At 34.4% G+C, this 14,441-nt stretch overlaps 1 protein-coding gene and 1 long non-coding RNA gene across 14 annotated transcripts in view; one reads left to right on the top strand and one right to left on the bottom strand.

Annotated features, from left to right (window-relative positions):
* The window catches only part of ERBIN (erbb2 interacting protein), a 116,366-nt gene that overhangs the window by 3,171 nt on the left and 98,754 nt on the right, over positions 1-14,441 (bottom strand). For 8 of the 12 annotated variants that reach the window (XM_085567732.1, XM_085567730.1, XM_021534395.3 and 5 more), the window contains 5 exons: positions 7,257-7,400; positions 6,333-6,464; positions 4,405-4,614; positions 3,265-3,357; positions 2,609-2,683 (listed from right to left, as the gene is read on the bottom strand). In XM_085567732.1, the coding sequence (XP_085423858.1) occupies positions 2,609-2,683; positions 3,265-3,357; positions 4,405-4,614; positions 6,333-6,464; positions 7,257-7,400 (654 nt within the window). The remainder of the gene's footprint in view (positions 1-2,608; positions 2,684-3,264; positions 3,358-4,404; positions 4,615-6,332; positions 6,465-7,256; positions 7,401-14,441) is intronic. The other 4 variants (XM_021534399.3, XM_021534400.3, XM_085567734.1 and 1 more) reach the window with 1 other exon arrangement.
* Positions 1-14,441, top strand: part of LOC146763854 (uncharacterized) — a 33,845-nt gene that overhangs the window by 10,800 nt on the left and 8,604 nt on the right. Inside the window, exons 1-2 of one of the 2 annotated variants that reach the window (XR_014951596.1) lie at positions 6,344-6,483; positions 12,125-12,222. This is a non-coding gene — a long non-coding RNA (uncharacterized LOC146763854). Of the gene's footprint in view, positions 1-6,343; positions 6,484-12,124; positions 12,223-14,441 lie in introns of those variants that run through there. The other variant, XR_014951597.1, reaches the window with a different exon arrangement.

The raw sequence follows: 14,441 nt of genomic DNA, 5'->3' as shown, positions 1-14,441 counted from the left end.
GAAATATTTTAAATTGAAAATTGACATTCTTTTATTCCATGTTACTAAAAGATGTTTCATTATTTCATGTACATTTATTTAAGCCTTAAGGTTTCTACATGAATGCACAGAATAAAACACTGCAGATTACTTGAATTTTTACCCGCATGCTACACAAAACTAAACTACCATAACAGCCTTGGAAGAATATTGCAAATTATCAAAAGAAAACAGAACTTTAAGCTATTAACATCAGACATCTAATTCATCAACTGTAATACAGACACACCAAAAACCCCCAAATGTACTACAAATGACAAATTACTACAAATTAATTATCAGAATATTAGAAATGGCATCTGTGATAAATTAAAACTATTGACTCCTGTGGCAAAAACATTAATGGCACTGCAAGTAATTCTTTTGTGTTAGACTCTGAGGTAATTCCCAACTTACATTTGTGTGTGACTCTAAGCAATATTGTTATTCTTGGACAAGTTTGTCTTGGCAAACACAGAGAGGCCCAAGTGGCCTACAAAGACAGCTCAACTTCACAGAGTGTACCAGTGCAAGATCATGCTCAACCTGGTCAGCAAAATGTTCCAAAAGGACAAATTTGTCCATTTCAACTGCTGTGCATCCTATCTTTTTCCCCGAGCTGCATATGTGGTGACAGAGAACTGCATGTGCTCTCTGTGCCTTAGCAGTGACATTTTGAAAGTTACAGTTCTTATGCCATCACTGAACAGTCACTGTTATTATGAGCTGAATCCTTGGTTAGAAAACCAGGGGTTTTCAAATATTTCTAGAGTTGCAGAGCAAGATTTATGTGGACAACATAAAAAGTGGCAACAACAACCCTTCCAAATCATAATTTGTACAGAAAATCCTAGCCTAGTCTTAAGTCTTACTTTCAATTATCTAGTCACTAGTGATGTAGTAGATTTTTATTAGAAATATGTATTAGACATATAATATGCATGCCTATTGAATGTTTTACAGACAACATTGCAAAATCAAGCATAGCAAAGGCACTTTGGAAAATATGATATTCATTAAAAAACTCCACATTAAGTCTGAGTAGAGTGGAACTGTCATGACATCATCACTGGGACTATCACAGCTAAGAAGAAGGTGCTGTTACATGAAAAAATACTCTTTGTTATGAGAAATTGTCTAAGAATGGAAATGCAACTTGTTCTTGAGCTCTTTTTCAAACGGAATTCCTTCTTAAACAATAAGCAAAACCCAAGCAGTGCCAACATAAAAAAACCCCCTTCATTAAGTAATTTGATTTGTCTGCATCTGCATGGCATTTATAAAGACAAGAATAAACCACTAAAACAGAAATTCATCTGTATGAGTCCAGAATATGTAACAAAGGTGCTAGCAGTTTTTTCAAAGGTTTAACATGCTTCCTGTTCCTGTATGTGTAGGTAACTCTGGGTGTTAGGTTGCCACCATCCCTGCATCAGTAAAAGAACTAGGACCTCTCTCACCCCAGTGATGAGAAACAAGCAGAGATTTATTGTGCTCATGAACAAGCCATCTTTTAGCTGGAAGAACTTAGTCTCAGTTCAGTTTTCTCATGTGCCTTTTGGCTTTATTTTTAATTTGAAGATTTAGGGAGAGTTTTTGATTTGGCTTTGTTTTAGAACACAGGATGTTGTGGTTTAATTGAGATACTAGTGGGGGTTCGGGTGTTTGGTTTTTGGCTTTTTGTTTGTTCTGTTTTTAGAAAACTGAAATGCAGCAGAGTCGACTCTATCAACATTTTAATATTATGATGAATAATTATTTTTAACAAGCTCTGGAATTTAAGGGTAGCTACAACAATGTTCAAATGTCCCACTAGCCCATTTTGGTTAAGAAAGTAAGGTTCTATGAACATATTGCTCATTTCTCTGACCCCTCCCCCAATAGCTTACAAGTTCATTAGACAACTTCAAACCCGATACAGAAAAGGTCTGATAGGTGTAGACTCCCTAGAGAAAGGAACAACACAGCTTGCAGTCCAGAAGCCCTGGCTCCTGAAATGTCTGACCTGGCTGGCCAGCAGCAGATGGGCAGCCAGGAGGTGCATGCTGTGACCAGCCATTCACCAGGCAGTCAAGGGGCAGCTCTGGCCAGGGCTCTGCCAGCAGGGGAGAGGCAGCAAAGGCTGGCAGGAGCTGCAGCGTGGAGAGGGATGTAACAGGAGAGTGCAACTGTGGAGAGCGGCTGTCAGGGGCAGCTGCTGTGTTGAGACAACTCATTGTTCACAACACCACATGTGAATGACCACAAATGCAACAACTGAATGATAGTACAGCCTAATGAAATGCTCATGTTCCATCTCAAATGACATTTTGTCACTTTTTTTTGTCTTCAGACATCTGAAAAATGTTCAGAATTTGAAAAAATTATACACTGTGCTTCAGTCTGAGTCACTTACTGGTGTGTTAGGTGGCAGAAAATTAAAACCTTCATGCCAGAATGTACCAGGAATAGATACCAAAGAATAAATCCAGAAAAGACAGGTAATCTATCTAAAAATTTAAAATTCTTGTCTTAGGTGCAAACTGAAATTAAACTGGTATATGCTAGATAATGAAGTCATTATTGTAATTAATTACATTAAGTATATTACCTGAATTATTTTATCCCCTGGCTGTAACAGCTTAGATGCTGGTCCATCTGGCTGCACTCTGGTTACAAATATGCCCTTGAAAAACAGATGTGGAAATATTTTTGACAACTTTTTATTAATAACAGAATAGCAACAAACAGATGTAATTCAAAACATTTTTTCAATTTTCCATCCTAAGTAGAAGAAAACACCATGCTATTCTACAGGTCTCTGGCTTTTAAAACTGCCTCCCTTTTCTGATGTTAAAAATCTAAAATTATCTTTAAAGATAATTGTGATCCACCTTGGTTTAATTTGGCACATGTATATATCAAGACGAATTATCTACTACAGAAATAGAGCTGTAGGCTAAGTCACTGTCTCTTTTATAGAGGATTCCTAATTGTACATTCTACAATTCACTATCTCAAACCTGTTAACTGATAAGTAGAACTGTTAACCACTGCAAAAACTACTCATCTGGAATAATCATCTATACTGTCATTCAAGTGTGACCACCTACAACCTTGATTTTCCACATAATTTTCCAATTTTCTCCCTTCCAGTCCTGGAGTGTAGTGGTTTGGGAAATATATATGCTTTCTTTTCTCCCCTTGGAACAAGAGAAACATTATAGATCAGAAGGTTTTCAAGAAGCATTAGTATAGAATACTTACGTCATCTTCTGGTCTGAATGGATTTCCTCTCCCCCCAACTCCTCCTGATATACTAAACCCAAGTTCTGGATCCTTGTCAACTCTCACTCGAATCTAAGTAATTACAACAAAAGTTAGATCTATTGGCTGAAAATCTATATTCAAAGCTACTGTAATGAAATTATAACTAAAGGATTCAGTTGAATAAAAACTTTGAAATGAAAAAAAAATTAAAATCAGTTCAAAGAGTATTTTATCTCATAAGATTGCAATATAACATCATGTAACACTGTACCTAAGTTTTACTCCAGTATCAATATTATTATAATCATAATTCACATGGGCTTTAAACTCAGAGATATTTTGACATTATGTAGGTTACTTTAATGCCCCCAGCAAACATACATGCTTATGCAAAATAATCTGTTCCTCCTTTTTGTTTGCTATCTCTAGATAAATTTTGAAAATCAAACCTCATTACTACTTTGATGCAAGTTGTACATAGCCAAGACTACCCTCTTTCTCTTGCTAGAAGAGCTGAATAAAAAACTTATTTTACACAGGAAGTGGACATTCTCATTCTAGCACAGAATAAAAATGAAGATATCAGGATTTTCTCAAAAAAACTCAAACAATATAGAAAGAAGGCCGTCACAACAAAACAAGTCATTAAATGGTATAAGAATTTTTAATGTGCACATCTGTCTACCAAAAACAAAACTGATAATTATCAGGTATGCATCAGATTGCTCCATCATTTTTATGGATTTTTGCTTATGTATACACATTTTTGCACTTGCAGGTTTTTTTTAAACATTTTAACCATTCCAGATGCAAAGTACTTGGAGTTGTACTCTGGCTTTGTGTTTTCTTCATTTACTAGCTAAGTAAAGAAGTTGAGATAAAGAAATTTAGTTGCGAAATTAATTTTTAGCTAGTAAAAAGATGTAAGTTAAAGTTTCTGGTGCATTCAGTTAAAATTCTACCACAAAAACTGGAAGGAATGTGTGATCAGAGGAATAAAACTGCTCTTAGATATTTTGCTGGAGATAAATTCCTATATTGCTTCTGTCACCATCTACAGAGAAATTATAATAATGAAAACAATGTAACAATGTCTCTGACTGACAGATGTATGTGCCAGATAGATTTTACTCTTACCTCTTGCTTTACCAACTCATGGCTTTGTCTGGGAGAGCACTGGGACTGAGTATAGGGAGGCTGGTGGGCAACTTTCAACATCAGATAATCAATTAATTGCTCTCTAGATGGATGCCTTGCGACTGATGATTGAGGAGGGAGATGATGGACTTGGCTATAGTTTGCTGGAAGTCTCTGAGGCTGGCACATTTGTCCATTTGTTAAAGGCATCTGAAAAAACACATGAATACTCAGGGTCATACATTTTATGAACAGCAATCCTCAGTTCTTGCTTCATTAATTCAATATTTCTCATATGTGACTGCTCTTAATTTTCAGCAACATTACTAAAACTACTCTTCTGGATCATGTACAATTATATCCATTTTATTTATAGTTATCATCCCTGACCTACTGAACGATTTGAAAAACAAAAACTTAATATGAGTACTAATTTATTAGCACAAATTATACCGCCTTTGCTTTTAGCTCTGTTTTTTTCACTGAGTTTCCTCAAATATTATTTTCCAGTAGTGCAACTGATGGTATGGACATTTGATCCATACGATTATAGTCTGCACTTTTCTTGAAAAAAATTCATAGATTTTGCAACGATTTCCAACAAATCATAAAAAAATAAAATTTAAAAAAAAAAAAAAAATCCCCCCCGCCCCCTCATCCCAGGCTGGCAGACTACACTTTCCACAAGCATATTATGGTGACCACTTCACAAAACTCCCTGAGCATGTTCCCATCCAAGCTCAAGATTTTAATACCAAAATTGCAGTATTTCCAACAAATGTCAAGAAATGTTACTCTTTTTTAATGCTTATGTAATTGATTGATAGGTATAGTGATGACAAGCAGTACTGAGGTACACAATTGTCAAGACATACAGTGCTCTCCAATCATGTTACCAGGAATGATGCTGGAGGTGGCAATGTTTCCTTAGTGAAGCTGTGTTGAGATGAGATGAGTGTTTTTACCCCCTTGCCAATACATCTTGTGCTGTAATCCACCTTAGTCACTGATTCATCTGTATGATTCCAAAAATGCTATGCACTTGAGTTACAGATTGGCCTGCCACCATTATCACATTAGTTGTGGGATACAGGGATATTAAAATACCCTCTCAGTATTACAAGTAACAGGTGTTTACATTTCAACCTGTAACCATGCTATGTGAATGGACACATATCAGAATCTGCTTTGTTAAGTTTATGTCAGACTGATTCTGAGAAACGATGTGTGTATATAGTATATTTTCAGATTATTTACATATAATATGTATTTAATATATACGTAATATAATAATTTTCCATTGCCTTTTCTGAAAACCTGAAATATGACAGGAAAACATTTTTTTGTTGCCAGAGGTAATATAGGTAAAATGTATCCAGCTGTTCAAGTTCCCAAAACCCATTGTCTGTAGAAATGCAACTGAAATTACTGAAGGTGTAAGAATAAAATCAGCTTCTGCGTCATAAAAATTTACAAGAATCCATTTAGTTTCATGGTAGTAAGACCCACTTCCAGAGATGGTGCTTAGAGATGAATACAGAGTGTCTCCTGCTAATTCTGGTTTATCATTACAATTTCATCACAACAGATTTCAAGTTTGTTCTTTAAAAGGTTTAATCAGCTTTTTATTACTTTTCTGAAATCATCTGCCATATTCCAGTTTTTACTTGCAAGTACTTGTTTGGTTGCAAGTTTCTTCTTTCAAAGCACCTACTTAAGAAAAATAAGAACCATCTTCCTTCATACAGTCAACTGTTTCGTTGAGGATGCAGTTTCTTTTATGCCAGTTCTGAAGCCTGTGTATTACATTTTAAAGAAGCCCTAGTTCCAACTGCTATCCCAACATAAGTTTCTACTGCTAATAAAAAATATAGCCTGATTAATAAAAGCAAATTATGTCCTAGCCATGTTGTCATGCAGATAACTACCTGTACAGCTGCTTTTTTAATGCTGTCTGGAGGAACATCTTTGAGACTAAGTGTGGCAGATGAGTAATTCTGCTGTCCTGAAATGAATACTTCATCCTGGCATTGGTCTCCTGGAGCAGAAGCCTGGGGATGCTTCAAACAAAACAAAATGGTAAAGACAAACGTCTTTATATAATTAAAACTAAAAAATTCTCAAAAGTAAGTCAGGATAAAACATTTTAAGGACTTTATCATTCTTTATCTTTTTTACTTAACTAGGACATTGTTTATGCAGAAAATCTCACTAACCGAGACATACACCCATAAAATATTGATTGACATTTACAAATCTCACAACTGTAGAGGTGTCTTTTATCAGCAGTAAAGGAATTAACAAATCCCAAGAACTAACTATTCAAAGATTCAATCAAGTCTTCTGTTGATTTTATCCTGCTCACTAGGGACACACATCACTCAGCGTGCTTATTTAAAAGCTAATTTCCTCATATTTTCTGACTATAAATTTTCTTGAATGCCTACTGTATCTTACAGTTTATATCATCAGAATTTCTTTTGGGGGAGGAAGAAGAATAGAAAGATTTTGTTCAAACCTTATCAGCCTAGGTTAAATTCAGAATGGTAATCTTTTGATCACAAAGGTACAGTGAAACTAGACAGTTCTACACATGTTCAACGATCTAGAAAGCCAGCAAGAGAATTCAACTTCATGACATTAAACTGAAAATCCCTGCAGTAAGTTTACAGCATATGAAGCAAAGGTAAAATATTTAATGCCTAAAAATAATTTCAGCATATAAATTATATTGTTTTTAATAAAGCATTGTGCATATGTAAAAGGATAACCATATCAATTTAAGGACCCCCTTACAGTTTATTCTTTCCCCCTCTATATAATGCAATAGCCTCCTGTAGGTAGGTACTCACTCGAACAATGTGCACACCAGAACCTCTTCCGTCTGCAACACTCAAGGCAACACTACCCTGGCTGCCATGCAGATCCCTAGAGCTGCCATAGTGAAAGCTGCTAACTGCAGCATAATTGGAATTAAAGGACCGAGACAGCATGCTCTGAATAAAGAGGGGACAGATTTAACACAGATATTAGTGCAGCATGCATAAACTACAAGACATGTTATACATGTAATACAAACATATTCCATTGTCATGCAAGATAAAACCATGCAAGAACAGTACCACTATAATTATAAACACAACTCAGTGACCCTATTTACCTTTATTTACTGTAAATCAGCATGCAATCAGAAGTTCACATGCAGAATTACATGTAAATAAAGTAATTGAAAAATTCATGTGTCTGAAAAAGCAACAAAGGTGCTTACCAAAATTTTCAGGTTTTCATTATATTTGCAACATATCAAATATGTTATAGGAAGATAATCTGGTAGTCAAGTAAAACACCTGTGGAAATCTGTCCAATTACCCCTTACTATTTTGTTTCATCCCCCCCCATCCCACTACTAGTAAAGTACAAATAAAAATTTACACAGAGATTTGACTGACTGAATTTTCTTGCTATAACCACTCTGATAATATCCAGTGCATTCCAGTAATACTTCACTCAAGAATGTAAACAAGCCTCATTTAATGGAAGAGGCTTGAATGAAACTGAGACTACCCCTGTGCAACTGTGGGCAATCAAAGAGGTATCGTGACCTCAGGGACAGATGTGACAGTGGTTTGGGTTTGAGCTTCATTATCTTGTAAACCTGACCCCTGCAATATTAGCAAGGATAACAAAATGAAAGCAAGAGACATTACCATCTTGCCACCATGGTCTTTTGTAGCTGTAAGAACAAAACAAAATAAAGAGACAGTGCAAAGGAAGAAACAGAAAATCTTCCATGGGCCACCTTGATTAATAAAACAAAGCTATCTTGAAAATGTGACAACCCCATGGAAAAAGACCTATTATAGGAAAAAGATACACCACAAAGCATTAAAGCCCAGCAAATTCAAAGTTGTTTTCTGTAAACTTTTAATTTTTCCAAGTTAAAGAAAGAAATGTTCAAAATAGGTATAATTGACTAAGATGCTGTAACAATTCTAACATGAATAATTACATTGGCTATATATACCAATATGATTCTGAAAATACTCATTAATCCTTAGGCAAATATCTGGTCTTTCATCCTAGCTTCATTTTGTGAAACTAAACTAGTTTAATAATCAAAGCCATATGCCTCTGCATACTCATATTCCCCAGATGCTCTGGTAGTGCAGTCATTGGAAACTCCCTTGAAAAACAGTATTTACTGACTATACTGGTTTTATCTTGGCCAAAGTTCTTGGATAACCTCTGTCTCAGTGACAGAGTAAGAATTCTTCATGTTTCTCTTTTACACCTTCCCTTTTCTCTAGCCAATGGATTTTTCAAGCTTCCAAACAAGTCTGCAGATGTTTTCCCTTTCTTGGGAGAAGAAGACTGTTCTTAGCATTTAAATCTACATTTATTAAACATTCGATCTGAGCTTACTGCTCCTCTAAGTTTCAGGTTAAATACCCAGGCAAAAATGCCACAGTCATTTTTTCTTAACTTCTTAATGCCCCAAACAATCTTCTTACTACTCTTCTCATAGCAGTGTCTGTTATTAACCAGGTGGTTTTCTTGCCCCACCAGTACAGAAACTTCCTTGAAGTATCCTTACAGGAAGCTGTCAGAGGCTCCTGTATCTCTCCATCCTCTGTAAGTGGCAAAAAAACTAATAAAAATAGAAGGAATGCATGGTGGGACTAAAAAGTTCTCTCTTCAAAGTGTGTCTAGCAGACCATTGTACTGTAAAGACCCCTAGATCCACTGGGTTCATTCTCAGAGCCAAACAGATGGTCATTAAATAGCAACAATCTATGTGACAAAATAGGTAAGTAACAATGCAAATTTGGATTTAAAATCTAAAATTGGATTTAAGATCTGCAATAGAGACAGAGAACTTTCCTAAAATTTACAGAGGTATGAACTTGTACATCGGGAACTGAGATTTCAGTTAAGTGAGTTTCAAGGTGACTACATAATTTGAGAAGTATGAACTCTCAAGGGTTTATTAAAATCTTCTTTCTTGGAAAGAACTTTTTCCAAAATTACAAAAAATGATTGTGCAGTTGATGTAGGGAAGACTTGAGAACACTGCAAACACCGTTACTCTCACACCGTTACTCTCACACCGTTACCTCAACACTAAATTAGAAGAAACCCAGAAGCTGTACTAACAGTACAAAATAAAGACTATTGAAAATTTCATGGTCACATAAGAAAGTTTTAGTTTAACACAAGAAGAAATTCCTAGGGACAAAACAAGAGTATTTGTCCTCTACCTATTTCTAGTTGGGAAAAGAGAAACTGAGGCATTTGGAGTGTTAACAGCATTCCTGTTTTGTTTCTCAATATGAGAATGATGAAGGTTGTACATTGCCTAGAAAAATTCCTGAAGACTGATGCACCAGAGAACACACTTTCTGAAATACGAATATGCAAACGCCAGTAGCCCTCCTGATTTTCACTCCAAATTATTAGAAATTGAATATGAAATAAATACATTATCTAAATATTACACTAAGTATGATTGGTAATTCTAAGTACCAACTCCATCAGTCACCTGGTTTGCTACCATGTCTTAAGGCATAATGGCCTGCAAAATATTAATTCAAATATTTGAGGCTTGAAAATAATTACTTCGGTAACTCTGAACTGATACACACTAAGAAATATACATGTCATGGTTCAGTATATTTTTACTGTATCTTTAATGATATATTATATATATATATAATTTAATAGATTTAGTTTATATTTATATTTAATTTAATATATTTGTACTAGAAAGCTGTTATTTAGCCATCAATAGTCCATATCAGGAACTACAAGACATCAAGAAAAAATTGCTATGTACAAAGTAATAATCAGTATGTTCATCATAATAATTTCAATTTGTAATCAAATCAGTCTCTAATGGAATCAGTTTAGATGAAGGCAGCTAGTAGCATAATTCTGGGGTTTACGTATCTTTTTTTAAATTATAAAAGCTGGAATGTGTTCTCTCTTTTGCAGCTTACAAAATAATTAATATTTCAGACTCCAAAAGGGTGTGATGTGGGAATTGAAATGCCTTAATGCATTTACTTAGGTGCAAGAAAATAAGTAGTGGAATTTATTTATGAGAATTTATATGGAATAATATTGTAATTTTAAGACTGTCATGACAATACATGAAATTTGGGCATAGAAGAGGAACTAATAATTCCAATATCTGCAGGGAACAAGACTATACATTCTACTTATCTTGAAACATCCTGAACTGGTAATGTAACTGTTAAACCTAAGTATTAGTCTTTTTTATTTATTGATTTATTTAACATTATCTAGAATCAACTGCAGGGTGAAGGTGGACATACATCATTCTTTGAGACAATATTAAGTGTCAAGAAATCCCTTCAGTTTTCATTCCCACTATCCACATAACAGACTCTTCCTACTGAAGAGTTACATATGGAAAAACTACACATAATTTAAATTCCTCTGTCAGAAAATGTTTGCAGATTGAGAACTTTTGATGTTTACATACCAAACGCACAAGAATTTTATTCCTTTTAAAGCATGGTGGTTTGACTTCTGAACTGCACAAAGTATCATTATAACACATTGACGGTTCAGATGCCCATTAAAAAGTTAAAAATAATAAATATATACAAAATCAAAAGGTAAAACTAACAAGTACTAAAGAGATAAGACTTTAATTTATTAGGATCTGTAATTATGTAAAAATATTCTTCAGGTTATGATCTTATGAACACTTAAGTGTTTTATTTATGTATGTACAGACCCACTGAAGTCCCTGTCTTTGACACACTGAAGCAAGTTTAATTAGGGAGAAAATCTGAGGTCATATCAATTAAAATATTTTTGCATGTTAAGTATGTGGCATAAAAATGTGTTGAAGAAAAAGTTTCAAACTTTAATTAAAACTGCAATTCTATATCAGTACTGAAACAATTAGACATTTTTCTTTTAATAAGGCACTGTAGACTGACAACTCTAAGAAAAAAAAGTAAGAATTAAATTATGATCGCTCCTCTGAATGCATTTTTGATAATCTGCAGATTAGGTAAGTGGTACATAAAAGTAGATAAAAAACAGAGGATTTAATTTCAGATGAAATTAGAATTGAAAGCAAACACACATCTAATGAACTCCCACGTGATCTGCAACAAAAAAGGAAAATATACATATGCAAGGGAAGGACAATCATACTCCGTAACTAATTTTGTATGCTCAGCAAGATAATGTAATAGATACTTGCAGGCAACTGTTGCAGATACTTCTTATTGCAATTTATGGATGAGAAACTCCTCTATCACAAATGTGTGACACTAGTGTTTTTACACAGGTGAAATTTTAGTTTCAGTTCCTAAATAAAAGCCAACAGGAGTACTGTAAAGAGTCTATTGTAACATACTAAGTAGTAAAAGGGGTATGTCATACTCAAAAAGGAAAATATGCTAAAAAATATTACTGTTTTTAAAACTCTGCATTAAATTTACAAGGTTGGGGTGGGGCCAAATTGACTGCATGTTTTCCAACATCTTATGTATACAGCCACTAGAGAGCAGTTTGACATTTAAATAAGCTCCTGTATCCCCCAATAAAATACGCTATGCATCAGGTAAGCAAATTGTTTCTTCTAATATATGCAGAATTTCTATTTACAAATGGTCTCATGAACTGTTTACACCTTCATTCACTCAGATGGGTAATTTTAATTATTCTCTACATTTCACAGAAACACACAATGTTCTGAGTTTGAAGAGACCCATAAGGATCATCAAGTTCAACTCCTAAATGAATGGCCCATACCACAACCCTTACAGCTTATTAAAGGTAAAGCTTATTACAAATGCTAGCTATTTGGCTGGAACCCATTGTTAATCATTTTTGTTAGACTTAGAACTAGTTTGTAATTTTGCTTATGCAAATTAAACTCCTAAAAGTCTTTCCTACCTATATCAGGTAAAAAAGGCTAATAAATAACAAACTAGTTTCTCCATTTGCCCAACAAGTAGACACTGTTGGACAAATTTAAGTGGGTTCACTCCTCCCTCTCTCTTCAGTTGCTAAATGTTATAAAAATACATGTCTTTCAGAAGCTTAAAAAAAGAAAAGAACCAAACAAACCAACAACCAACAAAACCAATCCCCAAAAGCCCAGTACACACTCCTTCCTAATAAGCATTTCTATCTTTAAGGATAGAAATTATAAACATGATTAAATTCAATAACAGTAGAGTCATAGCAAAAGTAGTAGTACTGTTAATCCATAATGGTCAAGAAAATAGGTATTAAATATTCATCACAATGCTTAGTTTTGTATATGTGTTTTTTTCAGTGTCGCATCCTATGTTTTAAAAAAAAGTGCCATTTTAAATCCATGAAAGTTTTGTCAAAGTAGTTTCCAATAAACGTTCCTTAAACAAGCTCTGTAATTCAACTTGTTCCTTAAATGAGTTCTCTTAATTCCTGGATTTTTTTCAGATTTCAAAATATTTCAGAAATCTGTTTTATAGATAAAGCATCCTAACCACTTGGCTAATATTTAATTACAAACAGAAATAACAAAACCATTATTTAAAAAGAACTAAGAAATATTCAGTTGATTGCTAAAATTTCCACATTATCAGATCTGCCAGCTGCCATACAGGATCATATTGATATTTCTCAAAATTCAGATTTCTCTTTTTAAGTCACTTATACCCTAAAGAATATAAAGTAGACAATTCAATATACACATTCACTTTAAATCCATAAGTAAGTCTCAGATTGTTAAGGCTATTTTAAAAAACCTTCAAGGCCAGTACAAAAGAAATACAAAAAAACAGACTTAAAAGATCTGTTAAATTAAATGCACAGCTAACATCTCAATAGCAGCTATTCCACATCAGTCTGGTAGGAAAAAATAGTTTACATATAAAGCATAATGAAAAGTATTGTCAGATATAAAGGGAATCAAGTCAGGCAGTCAATGCCATTTAAGTAAAGGTGACTACACTGCTGCAGAACCAAACAGGTATCACTGCTGCATTAAACACAGTTCCTAACATGCCAGTGAACTGAACAAGCTATAGACAAACTGCACTAGCAGAGCACTGAAGCTCTGCTTCCCTCTGTACTCAAGGATTGCTGATCTTTTTGCTTCTCTTGTCACTTCATGTAACATTTGATACATCCATCCAGGAGAATGGAAAATGAGGGAATGCATGTTTTATTAGAGTTGGAACATAGTGAGATTAGTGACCCTCCTGTGGGACAAGGGTTCCCCACACAACAGCACAGTACTACCCCTAAGACACGTCCTACTGCGGGTGACCACACGGATCAGAAGAATATGTACAGCTTTTGTGCAGGTGTCTATAAAAAACAAAACCCATCCTCTTCTGTCACCAAAATTTATGCAATTCGAAACAAAAAATGCAACCAAAAAATCCCCCAAAAAACAAAAAGCAAACACCTCCCCCCGAATACTGGGATTTCTGAAGAAAAATCATAGTTAAAAGTAATTTCTCCAACCATCTCCAATTAAATTTCTCTAGCCATCACAGATATTCAAGTATTTACCATAATAATTACAAAGCAAACTATGTTCTTAGAAAATAGACTGCAAAACAAAATACATCTGGCTGGCACAATCAAAATGTAATTTGGATACTTTACTCAATTCTCTTCCAAAGAAACATGATCTGGTTAAATGACGTTCAAGCCATTTTTAGTGATGATATTTTCAACTGGGTTAGCAGGACAACACAGATTATACTCTCTTCCAGGCTCTACTTACATTCTTTGAAGATACGTAATTGTTCAGCTGTACTTATCAGCTGAAATTCTTGATGGCATTTACAGTACATAAAGAATCCTGTTCATCATCTCTACTTATATCAAAACCTACTGTGATTTTTCTGAAATGAACAAGATTTTTAAGTGTTCTCATCTCACAGCAAGCAATAAATATTCATTCAACAATCTGTCAGATACCCAACTTCAAAAGATAACTGGCTTGGAGGCAAATACATGATAATTACAGCTTTTGAATTCCTCAGAAACTAAAG

The sequence above is a fragment of the Lonchura striata genome, chromosome Z (assembly GCF_050655825.1).
Source record: "Lonchura striata isolate lonStrDom1 chromosome Z, ASM5065582v1, whole genome shotgun sequence".
NCBI classification, from domain to species: Eukaryota; Metazoa; Chordata; class Aves; order Passeriformes; family Estrildidae; genus Lonchura; species Lonchura striata.
This window is presented reverse-complemented; position numbering and strand designations above follow the sequence as displayed.